We start from the raw sequence: 17690 nt of genomic DNA, 5'->3' as shown, positions 1-17690 counted from the left end.
CACGAGAGGAAGCTCTGCGACCGCTCAGATTTTGCTGAGCGATCCTCCCACGAGATGTCTGGGTAATTGAAGTCACCCATGACAACCATGGTCCTGGAGCAAGCTGCCTCAGCCAGTTCCTGGGCAAACTCCTGGTCAAGCTCAGGACTTTGGGTGGGAGGTCTGTAATAGACTCCCACCATTGTGTCCCCTGTGCCGTGTTCCCCATGGATTTTAACCCAGAGGGTCTCCAGCCGTCCCCCCTGGTCGCCAATATCGGCTTGCAGGGACGTGTAGCTTTCCTTAACATAGAGAGCTACCCCCCGCCCCTTTTCTCTGCGCGATCCCTCCTGTACAGGGTATAGCCATCTATCCCCGTGGTCCAGTCATGGGTGATAGTGAAAGAATCACATCTCTGTAACTTTTGTGCCTATTATCTTGATAATGTGTATGTATTCACAAGCTATGTATACCTACAGGTAATAATTGAAACATATTCAAGAGCACTGTTTACCGGTAAGAAGCAACTCTCTTCACTTCCTGCTCTCTTACGTTAGGCTACATAGGATTATATTACAGGCTTCCTAGTAACACAAATACTGTATCAAGGGACTGATTATGATTTTTCTATTTCTTATGTTCCCAGCTGATTTTGTTGTCCTAATCCTTTCTGTTATTAACTGTTGCTGCAGGATAAAATCATGCATGATTTTAATATAAAATATTGTGCCTCCACTGGGCTAAAGTTAGCTGCAGTTGATTTTTGCAGTTGATTTTTGGAATGTTTAATAAGGACTGCCAACAGAATCACGTCCTAAAATACTTTGTACAAATCCAGTTTGTAGCAAATGCACGGTGATAGTGAAAGAACCACATCTCTGTAACTTTTGTGCCTACTTTCTACCTACCAAATTTTATCTGTCTTACAGACTTTTGCAGTAAGACTTTGTTTATTGATTTTGCTTTTTAGGTTAAGGGTCCTGGTTCAGATAGTTTTTTACAAAAAGTAGAGACAGACAGACAGGGCTGGTGTCTTACCTGTTTTCATCTGGTGTCTGAGCTTGAAGCATAAACCTTTTTATTTTAGAATTGTTCAATGTCATGTCTACCCAGATCCTAGACACAATTTTTGTCCTACTGGATTTACACTGGCAATTTTAAGGCACTTCATGGAATGTATCTTAGCCTTGTGTGTTGTTCCTATTTTACTGTATTGATGGAAAGTTGGAAATTTACTAAAAGCAAAGACATTTAAATACTTCTGAAAGCAAATGCCTTAGAAATACTGGGCACATCTACATGTGCATTAAGGCGATTTTCCTAATATGCATTAAATTAATACCTCCAATAGAAACAAATGTGCATTAAGTTGCATTAATGTGCAGTAACAAATGCACATGGTTTTAAAGTAATGCTTAATGTGCAGTAACCTAATTTACTGCACATTAGCATAATCGCACAATTTCTTAATGATGCTTTAATGCACAATAAAATAGGGTACTGTGAATGAAAGCATGCATGTAGATGCGCTCATTAAGTAAATTTATTTTTAAATGTAATAAATTTATAACAAATGCTGAGGTTCAAAAAGTTCAACATTCTTTTATCTCTAGGGTATCTTTTTACAGTAAATAAAATGGATTTTTGGAGTATTTGTTAAGAGTGAAGCCAGAGGATGTGTCAGTAGAGAGCTGGAGGAACACTACAAAAGGGCTGCTGACAGATCTGAGCGTTACTCGTAGATGGAAAGGCTATTGGACTTAACAACAGAGAGGACTTGGAAAGAACAGCTCAGGATAGTCTTAAAGTCCCTAAGGGTGTTTATAGACATGCTCCAGGAGGTGTGTATGTTGGGGTGGGGGGAGAGCCTTCATTAATTAGCGAGCTGTACTAATTAAAAGCTCCCAAGTGTCATGTGTATCAGCGTCCCCACACTGAAAAAATGGTGGCAAGGCACTTTAAACTAAAGCTCGTTTAAGCTCTAGTTCAAAGTGCCCCGCTGCCATTTTTCAGCATGGAGACGCTGATGCACACGATGCTGGAGGCTGCTGGACCATATTAATTTTTGCGCTCCAGCAGACTTGATTAATTCAGTCCTGGATTTACAGCACGTCGGAGCAGCTTCTCTGCATGTGTGTAAGTGCCCTAAGTGACATTGGGCTGTGTAGAAAGGAATCATCTTCAGTTAATATTTTTAATAGGTTCCTGGGACTGAAAGTATTTGATGCAATATGTACTTAGGATCTTCATATGCTTATTCGTTTGAAGTAAAAGAAACCAAAATACAGTATGGGATTAACTTAAATTTCCTTTCCTTTTCTGGGAATGCGTTCTACAGCCTGTCACATAATGAATGGTCTTAAGCATTTTGTGTTCATGTGATTGAAAAATGTCCTATATCCCAGTTGTGGCTACCAAACCTCAAATGTATTTGTCCCTCTTCAAAATTAAACTTGCTGTTTCTTCTGCATTCTTACCCCTTTGGATGTCATAGGTTTCTGTTCTTCACTATCTTTCTGCATTTCTCCCTCCCTTTCTCACTCTTTTACTTGAGGCTGGGAAGAATATCTTGGTAGTTTTAAGTCAATGAGACTTTGGATTATGACACTCGGAGGTGTGCAAATACTGTCTGATTAGAAGATGACTCTCTTCCTTCAGAGGCGAAAGCCTCTGCATTTCAGAAAAGAGATTGTCTATCTTAAGGACCCACTTAGAAAGGTGACTGCTTGCCAATCCTTAACAGTAGCAGAGGAAAAGAAGATTAAGGCTGTTTATCATGAACACCTGCACCGCAGACTCTTGAGAAACAGTTGGTTAAAGCTCCTTCGCCTTCCACATAGACATTGTAGGAAAGAAACCAACCCTCAGTAGGCCTAAAACCACCTTAAAATAGCCATTATGGTGCATAGGTGGAAAATATATGTGAAATAAAGTGAGAGCATTTACATGCATATACTGGGAATTCCCACAGAGAAAGAACATGTGCACTTGCCAGAGCTGGTGTCATGGCTTCCTGGGCGAAGTATAGAATGACACCCCCTTTACAACCTAGCTAGGAACCTGGGATCAGAATCCAGCTTTCCTGAGTCCCAGAGCAGTAGAGCCTTGGCTTTGGTTTATTCATGTAGATACATCATAAAAAGAATTCAAGAGTAATATTCCCTAAATTAGGGAATCTGCCTACAAATTAGGTAATGAGTGAAAACCATTACTGAGTTGTGAGAAGCTGTTGATTTACTGCTTCCTTGAGCTTGAGAGGGACCTACTTCCTTGAGTTAAATCAGGTGCAACTTTTACAAATCCAGGGAATTATGCTGCTGGGAAAATAACACAAGATGATTAGATTCTATAGATTTAATTGATTGTGGTGGAGCTGGTTGCAACAGCATAGCTAAGGTCATTAAAGATTTTTCTCTCATCAGTGCCATTTAAGTATAGTTTGAAGAGGTTTTCCTCCCTGAACTGGTACTGAAGCCCAGGTGAGAGCTAAAATGAAGCATCTTGCTTTCTTCTCATCCTGGTGATCCTGGGGTGGGGGGTGATCCTGGGGTGACCAGTGATTACAGTGTCTTTTGTGGGAGAATAATGGCTACAACTTAAATGCCTAGAACGCTTAAGCAGAGGAGGATGGTGAGGGAAGAGGGCAGCTTAGCTGTGGGAGTGGAGCTTTGAATGATAGATTGCTAACCTCCCCCACCCCCATTGATTTTACATAACTACTTCATTTTTACTAATGTATGCATTTTTACTAATTTAAATTTACTAATGTAATGTATTTTTCCAAGGTAAAATTAATGTATTGTAAAAAATCCTATTTTGACTTGATCCTGCTTTAATTAAAGACAGGGAAACTATTGTTATTAGTTTCTCTTCTTGGTATTCAACAGGATGAGAGATTTTTACAGAAATCTCTCAATCTACAGAGTTGGTTTCAAGAATGTGCTTTAAGAAAACTCTGGTCCAGCATAGGGCATGTATCAAGTAAACAATGCAACTGCCCACCATAGACAGAATATAATAGTTATTTTTTTTCCCAATGCAGGAGGTGCATTCTGAGACAGATCTTTTCTGTCTGGAAGAATATTTGCTCTTTTGTTCCCACTCTGGCTATATTACATCATTCTCTAGTTTCTTATGTGTAGAGTCATCATTATTTTTAGGCGGTGGCACACTTTTTTTTGTTCTAAAAATAATATTCAGGCCTGGACTGTATGGAAAGTCACCCCAGCAAAGATGAAGTCACTGCTCCAAGGCTGGAATGGAATGCAGGCTCGGGTCCTGGTTTCTCAGTACACTTATTGTTGCTTTATTTTACTTTCAGTTTTTCTCCCTTTTAAGGTTGCCTCCTGTTGATATGATAACATTATCAGAAACTGCCACTTGAATCCATGGCTGTTTTTGTGCTGTGGAGTGTTTACCTACTCGCATACAGCAGAACAACACATGGTATGAATGTGTTAACCCTTATCGCTTGGGGAAAGAGGGCCATTCTTTATAGAATAATATATTATAATGCAGCTAGTAAGGACAGAGATTGCAAAAGGACCAAAATAGGTCCTTTACCATTGCGTAAATCTTCATTATGAAATCAGCCCACCATCATGCCATCTTATTCTACAGGTAGGCCCTGGTATTATGAACAAGAGTACACTATTCCTAGAATCATAGAAAATCAGGATTGGAAGGAACCTCAAGAGATCATTTTGTCCAACTCCATGCTCAAAGCAGGACCATCCCCAACTAGATCATCCCAGCCAAGGCTTTGCCTACCCAGGTCTTACAAACCTCCAAGGATGGAGATTCTGCCGCCTCTTTTGGGTATCCTGTTCCTGTGTTTTCCTACCCTCCTCCTGAGTTTTTCCTACTATCTAACCTCATCTTCCCTTGCTTTGAAGAGGAGACTGTGTAAAAAAAATCCTTATTACATACCATCTATTCTGGCTCCTTTCCCTGCAGCCTGTGCCACTGCAATGTATTGTGTGCTAGCTAGAGTGTTTGCAGCTTTTATTGACCTGATATCATGGCCTCGGCTGCATCTAAGATCACATCCAAATGCATAATGAGGAAGCAGCCTTACCTTTATTTAGCTTTATTTAGGTATTTAACAATATGAGGTCTGATTTGCCAGAAGGATTCTAGTTAGATCTCCTGTATACCAGTTGTATACATTTGTATTTTGTCTAACAAATCTACTGGAGGACCCTGTCTATCAAAGGACACAATCAGCTTTAGTATCCACTTCTGGAATTGGGAGAGCTGCTAGAATGAAGCCTTGGTATTATAGATTTGTAGATTTATAGATTGTAAGGGGCTGGAAGGGACATTGTAGATCATCGGGTCCAGTCCCCCTGCACTACGCAGGAAAAGACAACTGGGGTCAAGTGATCCCAGCAAGGTGACTGTCCAGTCTCCTTTTGAAGATTTCCAGGGTAGGTGACTGCACCACCTCTGGAGGGAGTTTATGTACTTGCAATTGAAGTTGGAAATTAAAATTTCCAACTTCCATGCAAGGAAATTAAAGTTTCCTTGCGTGTCCATCTCTGCATTTTCTTCAACAACAGGACAGTATGTGTCAAGGGGCTTGGGACACGATTTGAATCCAGACATGTAATAGTCCTTGAACCCTCTGACTAGAACAGCACCCCCAGTGTGCCCAATTAACGAGAAAGTTTTGTGCCTACCTTGACATACCTGCATTTTGAGGTGCAGATCCTTTATCTAGTTTAGCAAGGGGCTGAGGCTTGCTGTAGACCCTGTTCTGACTGGCTGCATCTACACAAGCTATTAATGCAGGTCAACAAACTCTGGTGCAGTTTGCCCTGGAGTCAGCTGCTCCTGGGTGCAGCATCTTCATGTGTGCCTGGGACCACAGCAGTCTGAGCTGGGGCAGAGCAGCTGGCAGCAGGCTCAGGGGGTCAGCCGGGTCCTGGGTGGCGGTGGGGTTGACTGGGGCATGAGAGTGCCAAAACTCCAGAGTTGTGAGCCTGCTGCCAGCCTGGGGCTGCTCTGAACTGGCTGAAACTGCTGCGGTCCCAGCCATTGTCCACATTTGTGTTTCTGCGCAGTAAATGACTCTGCCATAAGATAGTATTGCCCTCAATGATACTATCTTATGGTGGAGTTAATTGATTTACTGTGCCTTAATACTGGTGCATGTTTAGGGGGTGATGCTTTACTGTGTAGCTAAAGCATATGTGTAGATGCTTTCATTGAGGCATAAGGAAATATTTAAGTGTGTTCATATTTTGATAGGCATGCTTAACTCATGCAGAGTGCTGATATTAATGAGAACAAAGGGGTGCTAAGGTTGCCATAAGGCAGTGGTTCTTAATCTTTTTAGACTCGAGCCATTCCTTGGAAAATGCCAGCTCTTAGTTTTTGCTTGTTTTTTGACTACAGAAAAATAATAAAGCAATTCTGTTGCAAAGAACTCAGAAAGACCACAACTGGTTGGAATTGTTTTAACACTATGAATTCTGATTTGAAATCTTGTGAAAATGCACATCTAACAGTGGTAACATTGTGTTAGAGCCCACAGCACCCTTGAAAAGATCTCAGGTACTGCAGCAGCCTGGCTGAGAATCATTGCTATACAAAATCCCTTTCTGACTCGCTGTTCTTTAACCATTAATATAGCCATTTGCAGGGAGCATTAGCAGTGGATTATGATACTTGTCCCTAGTAGAATCAGGATTTTATACACGCATGATTCTGCTCTCATATGAAGCCATTTCAAAATTTTCCAATGTCTGCCAGTGGCTTGTAGTAACGGGCATCCTATCTTCTAGATTGGGGTTTGAAACCTATGACCTGTGGGCTGAATCTGGCCTGTAAAACCTTTGGTTCCAGCTTGCAGATCTGTGACTAAAGTGGCATTTGGGAGCAGGGAGCCAGATGACAGGGCCTTCAATGAAGGGGGAGCTTTCCCTGTGCCTCCCCACAGCTGGGCAGCAGGAAGAAGTGGCAGAAGTGGCCAGGTTTGGGTGCCTGCTCCCATCAGACCCAGGTTGGGTCATTCTGGCTCCTGCCGGAAAATGTGACCAACCTCTGCTCTAAATGGCCGAACAGTCTTCTTGGTGTTCCCGGCACTCTTGTTAGTAGCCTGGACCCGCTGAAATTGAAGAGGAAAGCTACATGCATTCTGCTCTATTTCTGGTCGGGTCAGCTGACCAGCTTTCTCATCTGATAAGCTGGCAAAATCTCCTTATTCCTCTTGCACAGAAACAACTATTATGCAGTTGCCACAATCTAGCCAGGTTTAAGCTAGCTGCCAACTAGAGTAGGAAAAATTAAAAGGGAAATGTACAATAGTCATAGTTATCCTATTGGCATCCTGGAAGCAATAATTTTAAATACTCAATTCAGCATGAAGATATTTCTTTAAGTTATAATTTTGTATTCCGTGTCTTTTTACATTGATGAACACACCTTGTATGCCAGAGAAAGAGAGGGAGAATGCCACTGCAGAGATTTATGAAGCATTTTGGGGTTATTTTCCCATCAGTGTACAGGGACTTTTGTGCAAAAATGCCTCAGGTTGATGGGATCATGCCTCTGGAGACAGACCAAGTGAGTTAAAGGTAGATTTGTCTTATCTGCAGCTGAAGTTTGGAATGATGCTTCAAAGCATTAAGTTATAATATATAATTATTGCTAATTTTATAAGAACAAATAGATTGAAATTTTCCCCAGAACACATAAAACAAGCTGTACTGTCTGCATTTTAAAAGAGCAGTAAGCTTCCAAATTTCAACACTACTGTGAAAATATTCTTCCTAGCATTGCTTTCTGTGCTCACACCTTGCTTAGCTGCATGCAGAGTGCTCACCATAGCATGACAAAACTGGGAAAATCTTTACTGGAGAAAGAATTAAATACAAATATTGGAAGCAAGCATGGTTGAAATAGGAGTGTCATTTGCGATCTGAATTATATAAATAATGTGGAGCATTAACAAGGTATATTTTAGTGGAGATGTAAAGTCTGTTTCAAGATTAAGACAGAACTGAGGTGGTGCCATTAGGAAAGGCAATTTGCATTTCCTCTGCGAGTTGGAGCAAATTAAAAGGTCTTGTTTATGGTTCAAATAAAGAAACCCCTTCATGTTCAGTCCAGTCCAGTCTTATGCCTTTCTGTTCTCCTGTAGGGATAGCATAGGACAAAAAGTGGAGGTAGGTGGAAGACTAAATATCCCTGAATATGATGGATAATCGGGTTAAGATGTCAGTTCTGCAGTTGCCTCTTTTGTTATAGGCTGAACCAAATCCCTGGCTCTGAATCCAGAGATCTGGATTGGAACATTCGGGCTGGAACATCTTTCCAATTAACGCTGGTAGAGAGCAATCGTATATCTGAAGTTCAACCAAGGACTTGCCCTAAAAGGAAAGACAAAGCAATCTGCAGGCTGTCTGGCCTTCCTAGAAAATTCAGACAACTTCTTGCAGAAGAAGTAGATGCATGTAGATCATCTTCACTGCAGTGGAACACAGGTGCATCTTTCACGGGGCAACAGTGTGACGCATATACTCTTATGAGTAGGGGCCTGCTTAAATCATGGTGAGACTGAACAATTTTCACGGGTTGGTCACAGCATAAAGAGCAAATATCGTTGATATTTCTCGGGCTGTGCTCCATCAGCCCCACCCCTCAGGCTGATTGGTGGAGAGGCCCCAGAGGGGGAGGAGGGATGAGGGGGCAGCCACCACCTTGTCTGCTGGCTGCCCCTTGTGCGCCGCGCCCCTCGGCACTGATTGGCCAAAACGTCCCGGCGGGGGGGGAAGAAGGGATGGAGGGGGCAGCTACCATCTTGTCTGCCGCCCTGCCAGCTGGTGCCTGCCCCCTGACCCCATGCCCAGGCAGCCTGCAAGGCCAGACCACAGCAGTAGCAAGGATCACTGGCTCCTACTGGGGAGCCAGCATTTTATTTTTATAAAGTTTTTGTTTTAAGTTGATTTTGTGGAAAATCCTGGATTTCTTGGTTTCCACAGAATCTTGAATTACGTAGACCCCTATTTCTGAGATGAAAGAACCAAAAAGAGTGTTGCACATTACCAGGACATTTTTAATATGACTTTATGCTTAAGTATCTTGGGGAATTTTGGTGTATTGCTTTGTGTTAGTATTCATCAGTGAAATATTTTAGTGAAGGTTACTAGCAACTGGTGCTACTTGCATATCATGCTCAGCATCATTTCTGCATTGTTTTGCATTAGTCAGGACATCGGTAGAGCGGTATCATTTTGACTGGGGCCTAGCAAAACTATGGCAAGGCTAAGCCACAGGTGGAATTAATAAACTCTGCAGGTTTATATTTTTTGCATCCAATTAAACACTTAAGATGTTGGCACAATGCACTATTAAGTAAAGAGTAATCTCTTTTTATATTAGATGATGTCGTAGTTTTGTTTCCCCTATCAAAGGAAGAAGAAAAGCCAAATGTGTGTCATTTACAGCAGTGTTCTTGGTTTGTGCCACTAAATCATTTTATTCTTAACGAATTGACCCTCTTGTTGGTTTGGTTTTTTTGCTCCTTCTTGGTCAATGAGATCTTAGTGAGCCCTTATTCCAAAGTCAACAAATACCAGTTTTTCTAGCTGATGATAATCAGAAGTGCAGTAAAGCTACCCTAATGCATTTAACACAGCAGCTGTTCCTGATCTTAATGCCATCATTGATATCAGAACTTTTGGATGGATTAGGATCTGCTTTCTGGCCAAAGAAAAAGGTTCCAAATGAAAGTCAGGCTTCATTACAAGTAGCTGTGTACCATCTTTGTCCACAGATGACGTTCTGATTGAATCGTATGAATGTAATGTGTGTACAGTTATTTTGAAATAACTTGCAATTAAAAGGGTGTTACTACAACAGAACTGACTTTGCCCAGAATCTTTCATATAAACTACATTCCTCTAGAGTTAAATAGTATAGTGAGCAGGTCAAAAAATGAATCATGGAGGAAAAGAGAAATTGAGGCAACATTATTTTTTCAGCTGACAGTTGAAAATAATTTCAAGTAAGTGGAGAGATACAGGAAGGCTATTCTAGGATGCAGGGTATGCAGAGGAGGCCAACAGTCTCTGGAAGAGAAGCCAGTACTAGATGATCACAGATGAGTCCAATTCAGAGGTAAGCCAAAGGGAAGAAAGTTTTTAGAGAATTTAGACCTTTGTACATGTTTAAACAACATTAGATTAAATCTATGGATGTTGATTGGAGGTTTGCCCTTTACTTCAATGGGGCAGGGACTTCATGATTAAACTCTAAAGAATTTAGAGATACTGCAGGGAAAGGTGTTTTAAGAGTATTTGGGCTGCCTCAAGCCTAGTCTATATAGAGTTCAGCAGAGGATGCTTGGACTCAGCAGCATTAGAAAATTTTTTGTTTTGTTTTTCCAAGTGAATGTGTGTTGTAAATCAGCTGACTTACAAGCACATTAAAGATTATCCTCAGCAGCCTGAGTCTTAGTCATGTAGAAATCCAGCCTTTGATGTTATTGGAACTAGTATGGTCAGGATGTCTGATTATAGTTTCAATCCTGGCATTTAGTGTGTTGGAATGTGTTTGTTTGGTTTTTTTTCCTTCTGACCATGGAGTTATACTGGTTCAAATTTGGAGAGGTTAGCTTATTTTAGAACCTTATTTTAGAGATTTATTATTATCTCTCTTGATATAAGAGCTCTAAGGGGGGTCACAAAATGAAGCTAGTGGGTAGTAAGTTTAAAACTAAGAAAAGGAAGTTTTTTCACACAGCATGTAATTCAAGTGTGGAACTCATTGCCACCACGTTTTGTGGAAGCTGACAGTTTACCCAGATTCATAAAGGGATGGGACAGATTCTCAGAGGAAAGGGGCATCAGTAGCTATTGAGCGCAGGACTCGGGTACAGCCTCTGAATCAACTTCCTAGATTTAAATGCTGCAGGCTGCAAGTGAGAGAGGAGCAGTGGAGAACACCTTGGTCGTACTCGGTTCACTCTCTCTTTCAGCATCCTGTGTGACACAGGATGCTGGACAAGATGGACCGATGGTCTGACACAGTAAATGGTAGTTCTTATGCTTTTTATGAACCTCTAACAGTCCCAGCTACTCTCCTTGTTGACTCTGAAGCTAGCATGTTAAATCCAAAGGCCAAAGAAAGTTATTTCTTTTGCTCCTTTAACTATTTCTGAACATTCAACTGCTTCTCCAAATGTCTCATTATTCCAAGTCGAATGGAGGCCAATGGGGCTTTTTTTGGGCTAGTTGTGTAGCTTCAATCATAGCCCTAAGTTGTACTGAGTTGCACTCAAGCAAGGGGTCTTGCTGAGGAATAAGCCTTAAAGGCATAATGGTTTTCCCAGCTCCTTGTCTTGTCAGGAGAGTTAGCAAGCTAGTAGCCAGCGGCGCAGCTTGCTCCTTTTGGTGAACCCAGTTAGCTCCTCTCATGGAAAAAGTGCTATTGCAGCTAAGAGAAAGCACCAACATCAACATCATCATATGGCATTTAACAGTAATATCCGTGCCAGACAATGGGGTACAAGAAAACCTGTGGAAATGAGCTCATCTCCCATTTAAGCTAAGTAAGGGTTTAAAGAGGCCAGTTCTATCACTACAGAGTGTTATGGGCAATGGTTATGTAAGGCTTCAAAAGAATTTAATAACAGGCCACAGGCTCGTAGAGAGGAAGGTGGTCTATAGTCCTTATTTTCCCTTCCATTACCCCTGGGGCAGTTTGTAATGAGGACACACAGGGGGAACAGTCTCTGATATAGCTTAGCCCTTGCAATGGGAATTGCAAGTTTTCTGCACTCCCCACCTATGCTGGGCTGCCATGGGTCTTGTAGCCCTTTAACTGTATTTCCAGCTCTGGATCCTAACCTTGCTGTCTGAAGCAGTAGCATTGCTATGGGCACAATGCAATGAAAAAAGCACAGGAGGCATTCCAGTTAGTTATCATCAGGGATTCGGGTTTTCGGTTTGCCCCGGTAAAATGTGGATTTTCTCATTTTAAGGAGAAAAATGCAGATGTTATCATTTTAAGGAGAAAAACATGAGAAATGTTGGGTTTCCCCTTGCCGGCTGGGGAGAGCAGGAGGAAGGTGGTCGGGCAGAGCATGTATATGTGCATATACATGCTCATATATGCACATGGCCACCAGGCAGCCTGGAGAGCATCTCCCCATAGGTAAGTCTAGTGGGAGGAGGCAGGATTGAAGCCCCCATAGTGAGGCAGGGGAGGGAGTTGGGCAGGGTGAGGCTGCTGCTGAGCTGGGGCCGTGCATGGGGCTGGTGACTGAGGCCAAAATGTGCTGCTGCAGGCTCCTGGCAGGGAGTGGGATGGAGGTGTGGGCAGCTCGCCTGGGAGGCAGGGGGGCCAACTCCCTGCTGCTGTGTGCACTACTGGGGTAGGTATGAGGGGCATGTGTGGGAGCGTTTGTGGGCTACCCACTGTGGGCTTAGGCTTCCTGCTCTGCTGCCTTTCCCCTGCGGCCTCTGCAGCCCAGTGGGCAGGACCCAGTGCAGCAAGGCAGAGCGGGGCTGGAAAGCTTGGTGCTGCTGCCATGAGCCCCACACTGCCATGGCAAGGTGCCTCATGCCCACCTAGCAGCAGCAGGGGTGGCAGCGTGGAGTTGTGTCCCTTGCTGCTCTTGGGCAGGCAGGGGGTGCCTTGCCGTGATGGTGGAGGGCTCGTGGTGGTGGCATTGAGCTTCCCCACATCTCACCCACTGGGCTGTGGAGGCCCCTGAGGGAGGGCAGAGGGGCAATGGCATGGACAGGACACCAGCATATGAGGGCTGTTCAGCACCATAAAGCAGTGGTGGGGGGGACAGCCGCAGCTGGACCTACATCCTCATGAACCAACGGGGCAGGGAGAGCTCTGATTTTTCTATGATAAAAAACCCAAAATCAAACACCAAAATGTATAGGTATTTAGAATGTATTTTATTATAGTGATTCAGACAGTGGTAGGCTTCAAAATTGCTTTAAAATTGTTAATATATCAGTAGAACATTATGTTCAGCTGATACCTATACATATATATACATATACATATATAGGTATCAGCTATACCTCCTAAACACCACTGTACACTATACACATACACTATACACATACAAGTGGTGTTTTATTTTAATCACTTAATTTGCGATTTTTAAACGGAGAAAACCAGGATCCCTGCTTACCTTGCATCCTCTTTGAAGCACTATCCCACCTAAAGAGCTGACCTTGGGTCAGCACTCTGTCAACTTGGTAGAGACTGTTTCAATTATGTTGCTTTACTAGATACAGTTTTATTCTTAATACATTTCCGAGTCCTGTGGGTAAGGCTACCTCCAAATTAAAGTGAATTATCATTGTAAACCCATTTTCATCTCCAGCACTGGTCTGAAGCACAACTCCTCCACAGCTAGGTCAAACATATTTTTGTAACTCATAAATGCTGACACAGGAGAACTTGCTTTAATTAGATGGAGTCAACTGATAGTGAATAGTTTTCTTTAATATACCAAGAATTGCCTTTTTCAACCCTTGTTTCTTTCCTGTTGTTCTCCCTTGCAGACTTCTCCAAGAGCAATTATCTTTATACATGATCTGCTCTCGTACTTGTTTGTTAATAATTTATGTCTCCTGTTAATTATTTACACTGGCCCTGTTCTTGTCTGCTAGTGACCATCTTCTGGGGAGTGGACAATGCACAGCAGCTTCTGTTAATCATTCGAAGAGCTGGGTCTTGTGTCTGAGTTCCCCCCACTCCCATGGTTGTCAGTGGGAACTGAATGAATTTAGTGCCTTGCAGGATGTTGTGCTTGGAGTCATATTTCCATTCTTCCCTCTGTAAGTCACATATGCAGTATCTGGTATCAGTGAACAAAAAGCCTTCCTGGCTGCTGCTGACAATTGTTTCAAGTATATCTTTACTTCAATACCAGTTGTATTTGGTCTCCTATAACCTCTTTCTACAGAGGGTGCACAACTGTCGCAGTTAGAGACAGAGAAGTCCATCTCTCTAATGGTATGGGATTGTGTCTAAAAATAAAATCTCTCATGATTTTTCCACTCCAGCTCCAAATGACTTGAATTATAAGGCTTATGATACGTTTTGGGGAGATAATTCCATGGACTGATAGCCTTGTTTTGTTTTGTTTTTTACCATAAGGATTTTTTAAAACTACTTTGCTTAACTTCATCCTGTATGAACACCCCTGTATATGAATTTAAAGAATTCCTCTCACTTCTTTGGTATTAATACCCTTCAAATGTGTGTGGGCTGCTTATCTGTGTCACAGCTGTGGCAATGTTCCCTGTGTACTGTGCATCTACGTGTAATTTCTGTGTGTGTTTGCAGAGAAGCTGCTATTTAGTGAAGTCAAGTTAAGATAGCCTTCTCAGGAGGCACCCGTACAGTGTTTGGTCATGGAAAATGTTACCTTTGTGTTGTTCTTTCCCGTCATATGAAGTTAGTAATTCTGATGGAAAATACATGGTTGCCATTGAAAACCATTCTTTAAAACAATTTGCTTTTCAGTTTATATACCTACATTCTGTATCCTGGCTTGTAGTCTAAGAATCAAGTCTTGATGTGTTAGTTTAAAAAGAATTCTGGAAGTTTAGAATGGCCTCAGTCTATGTATTTTTACTCTCAGTACCTTTATTGACTGTCCCATAAAAAGAGATTACATTGATTTGATATGACCTGCTTTTTCTAACACATGCAATTTCCTATTTCTTTCTATACCCCTGTGTCTTCAAACTGATTCTGCAAACTTCCATCTCAATCTCTGGAAGGCTACCTGGTCCCCAAATTGGAATAATTGATCTCATTTTAAAGATGGAAAAAAATAAGCCGGTTTAAATCCTCAGGTACTATGCTGATTACTAATAGCAGTCTGAATATGTCACTGAGCATATGTTGGATCCTCAGAGAACCATTTGGAGCAGAGACCATATAAGATTTTTAAAGTTGTAAATGATGATGTCTATCAAGATTTTAAAAAGTTTACTTTTCTGTGTTTTATAAGTATGTATAAGTTGCAGGAGCAATCTTAAATGACAGCTTATATTCTTTACTAATAAATCTAAATCCTAAAAAGGGGATTAATTATTTTTAACCTTATTCAGGCCTTAGCTGGAGCGAGGTTGAACACCACATGTTCACTCACCTGGGTAGGTTCACTATTCCTTAAGTACAGCAAACAACATATCTCTGTGATTTATCCTTGTGTTGAAGTGTGCTGATCAGCCCCATGGTAGAGGTGATATCTTTTATTAGACCAACTAGATGTTTGCAAAAAAAAAAAGTCTTTATTTGCAAGCTTTCAGGCACAGGCACCCTTCTTTAGGCCTATCGATAGACAAGGCACCAGCGTACCAGGACTGCTCAGCCTCACAAAGCAGTTGGTGTGGGGGTAGCTGCTGCTGGACCTGTGTCCTGGTGAGTGAAGGGGGCAGAGTGAGCTCTGATTTTTCCATAATAAAAAACCCAAAATCAAATGCAAAAATATATAGGTATTTAGAATTTATTTTATTTTAGTGATTGTGATATATTGATTCTTCAGGCCTATACATAGGCCCGAAGAAGGGTGCCTGTGTCTGAAAGCTTGCAAATAAAGACTTTTTTTGCAAACATCTAGTTGGTTGAATAAAAGATATCACCTCTACCACAAGTTCTGATTTTCTTTGCCTCTAGACCAATATGGCTACAACCGGGATACCTGAGGAGTCAGTCTCCTCCTTCCACTAGGTTTCAGTGATACCTACCTGTCTTGGTTCCCCATAAGCAGATGTTAAATTCCTTTTTCCCCTAAACTGTCAACTGTGGCACTGCAATAAGGGGGGAAAGCTCCTCTTTTTATGTTTGTTCCCCTAACAATTTGCCTCTCCATCTGAATTCTGTGGTTACCTTTTCCAGATGACAACAGTCATCTGCACTAACGAATATCAGTCTTGCCTCACCAGCTTCTGAAACTTTCTCCTAGCCTTCTGTTTCCCATGTTTAATTGCTGCATTAAAGCCCTTTGTTTCCTGCATGCTTACTTTTTTGTTCAAGTAGTTCTCTTTCGTATCATCTTGCTAACACTGGGGAACCTGCTTTTATCAGATGGAGCCAACTGATAGTGAATAGTTTTCTCTTCATCCGGTAGGTGTCACTATTCTCCAGGAAACCAGAATGCATCTGCCTGATGCTGCCCCCTTTGCCTGTTGAGGCCTCTGATGCCCCATCCAATACTTCTTTCTGGTTAACGTTCCCTCTAACAGTGATTGAAAGTGAAAGGTACTGGCTCTAATGCTCATTTTATGCGAAGGCTACCTTATGTCTTTTTGTGAGGTTAGAGTAGACAGATATGCTCATTTATTGCCCTTTACTCTGCCAGAACATATAACTGTATCTCATTTTTTTTATTTATTCAATTTATATGCTACTTCTCCCAACAAAGGCTCAGGCAGCTTGCACACAGAGAACAGAATAACTAATAAACATGAGAATAGTTGTTTTGTTCTTCTGTCAATTGGGAACTAGAATATCAACAGAAATTAGAGATCATTCCCCCCCCCCCCCCCAACAATCTCTCAGCCCAGCTTTATTTGCTAAATACCTGCCCAAATAAGAAGGTCTTACAGCACTTCCACAAGATGTCCAGGCGTGGGCTCTGGTGGGTTTCAAGAGGGGAGGAGTCCCAGAGTTGCAGAGCGACTTCTGAGAGTGGCTTCTCTCACATTTTCACCAAATGGACTTGGCATATTGATGTGACTTTCAGGTTGGTCTTGGCTGACTTAGCGATTGTGATAGGGTGCAATGGAGAAGGCATAGGAACCAGACTGTTTAGGGCCATATGTGTCAAAACCAGCACCTTGAATTATACCTGGAAAGCTATTGGTAGCCAGTGCAGACTTCTATAGATTCATAAATTGTAGAGTCGGAAGGGACCACAATGGATCATCGTGTCCGACACCCTGCCCCTGGCAGCAAAGAGGACTAAGGTCAGATGACCCCAGCCAGGTGACTATCTAGCCTCCTCTTGAAGACCTCCAAGCTAGGTGATAGTACCACCTCTCTTCGAAGCCCATTCCAGATCCTGGCCACCCTTACTGTGAAATATTTCTTCCTAATAGCTAACCTAAATCCACTCTCAACTAGTTTACACCCGTTATTCCTAGTCACTCCCTGGGGCGCCTTAGTAAACAGCACTTCCCCTATTCCCCTGTGACCCCCCCCTAATAAATTTATAGGCGGCCACAAGATCTCCCCTCAGCCATCTCTTATGAAGGCTGAAGAGATTCAGCTCTTTCAACCTCCCCCCGTAGGGTCTGTCACAAAGGCCACTAATCATGCGAGTGGCCCTCCTCTGGACCCTCTCGAGATTCCCTGCGTCCCTCTTGAAGTGCGGCGCCCAAAACTGGACACAGCACTCCAACTGCGGCCTGACCAGTGCCGCATAGAGGGGCAGCATCACCTCCTTTGTTCTATTAGTCATGCACCTGCTAATGCATGACAAGGTGCGATTGGCCTTGTTGATGGCCTCGTTACACTGCCGACTCATGTTCATCTTGGAGTCAGCTATGACTCCAAGATCCCTCTCTGCCTCTGAGCTGCTGAGAAGGACACTCCCCAACCTATAGGTGTGCTGGGGGTTCCTCCTTCCCAGGTGGAGTACCTTACATTTATCTTTATTAAATTGCATCCTTTTTCTCTCTGCCCATTGATCCAACCTGTCCAGGTCAGCCTGAATCTGC

At 42.4% G+C, this 17690-nt stretch overlaps 1 protein-coding gene across 4 annotated transcripts in view; it reads left to right on the top strand.

Annotated features, from left to right (window-relative positions):
* Positions 1-17690, top strand: part of RCAN2 (regulator of calcineurin 2) — a 182649-nt gene that overhangs the window by 27650 nt on the left and 137309 nt on the right. Inside the window, exon 1 of one of the 4 annotated variants that reach the window (XM_025209598.1) lies at positions 10063-10104. The exons of the other annotated variants lie outside the window; for them this stretch is intronic. Coding sequence (XP_025065383.1) covers positions 10078-10104 — 27 coding nt within the window. The 5' untranslated portion in view covers positions 10063-10077. Of the gene's footprint in view, positions 1-10062; positions 10105-17690 lie in introns of those variants that run through there. 4 annotated transcript variants of the gene reach the window in all.

This window comes from Alligator sinensis, unplaced genomic scaffold (assembly GCF_000455745.1).
Source record: "Alligator sinensis unplaced genomic scaffold, ASM45574v1 scaffold1156_1, whole genome shotgun sequence".
Classification (NCBI taxonomy): domain Eukaryota; kingdom Metazoa; phylum Chordata; order Crocodylia; family Alligatoridae; genus Alligator; species Alligator sinensis.
This window is presented reverse-complemented; position numbering and strand designations above follow the sequence as displayed.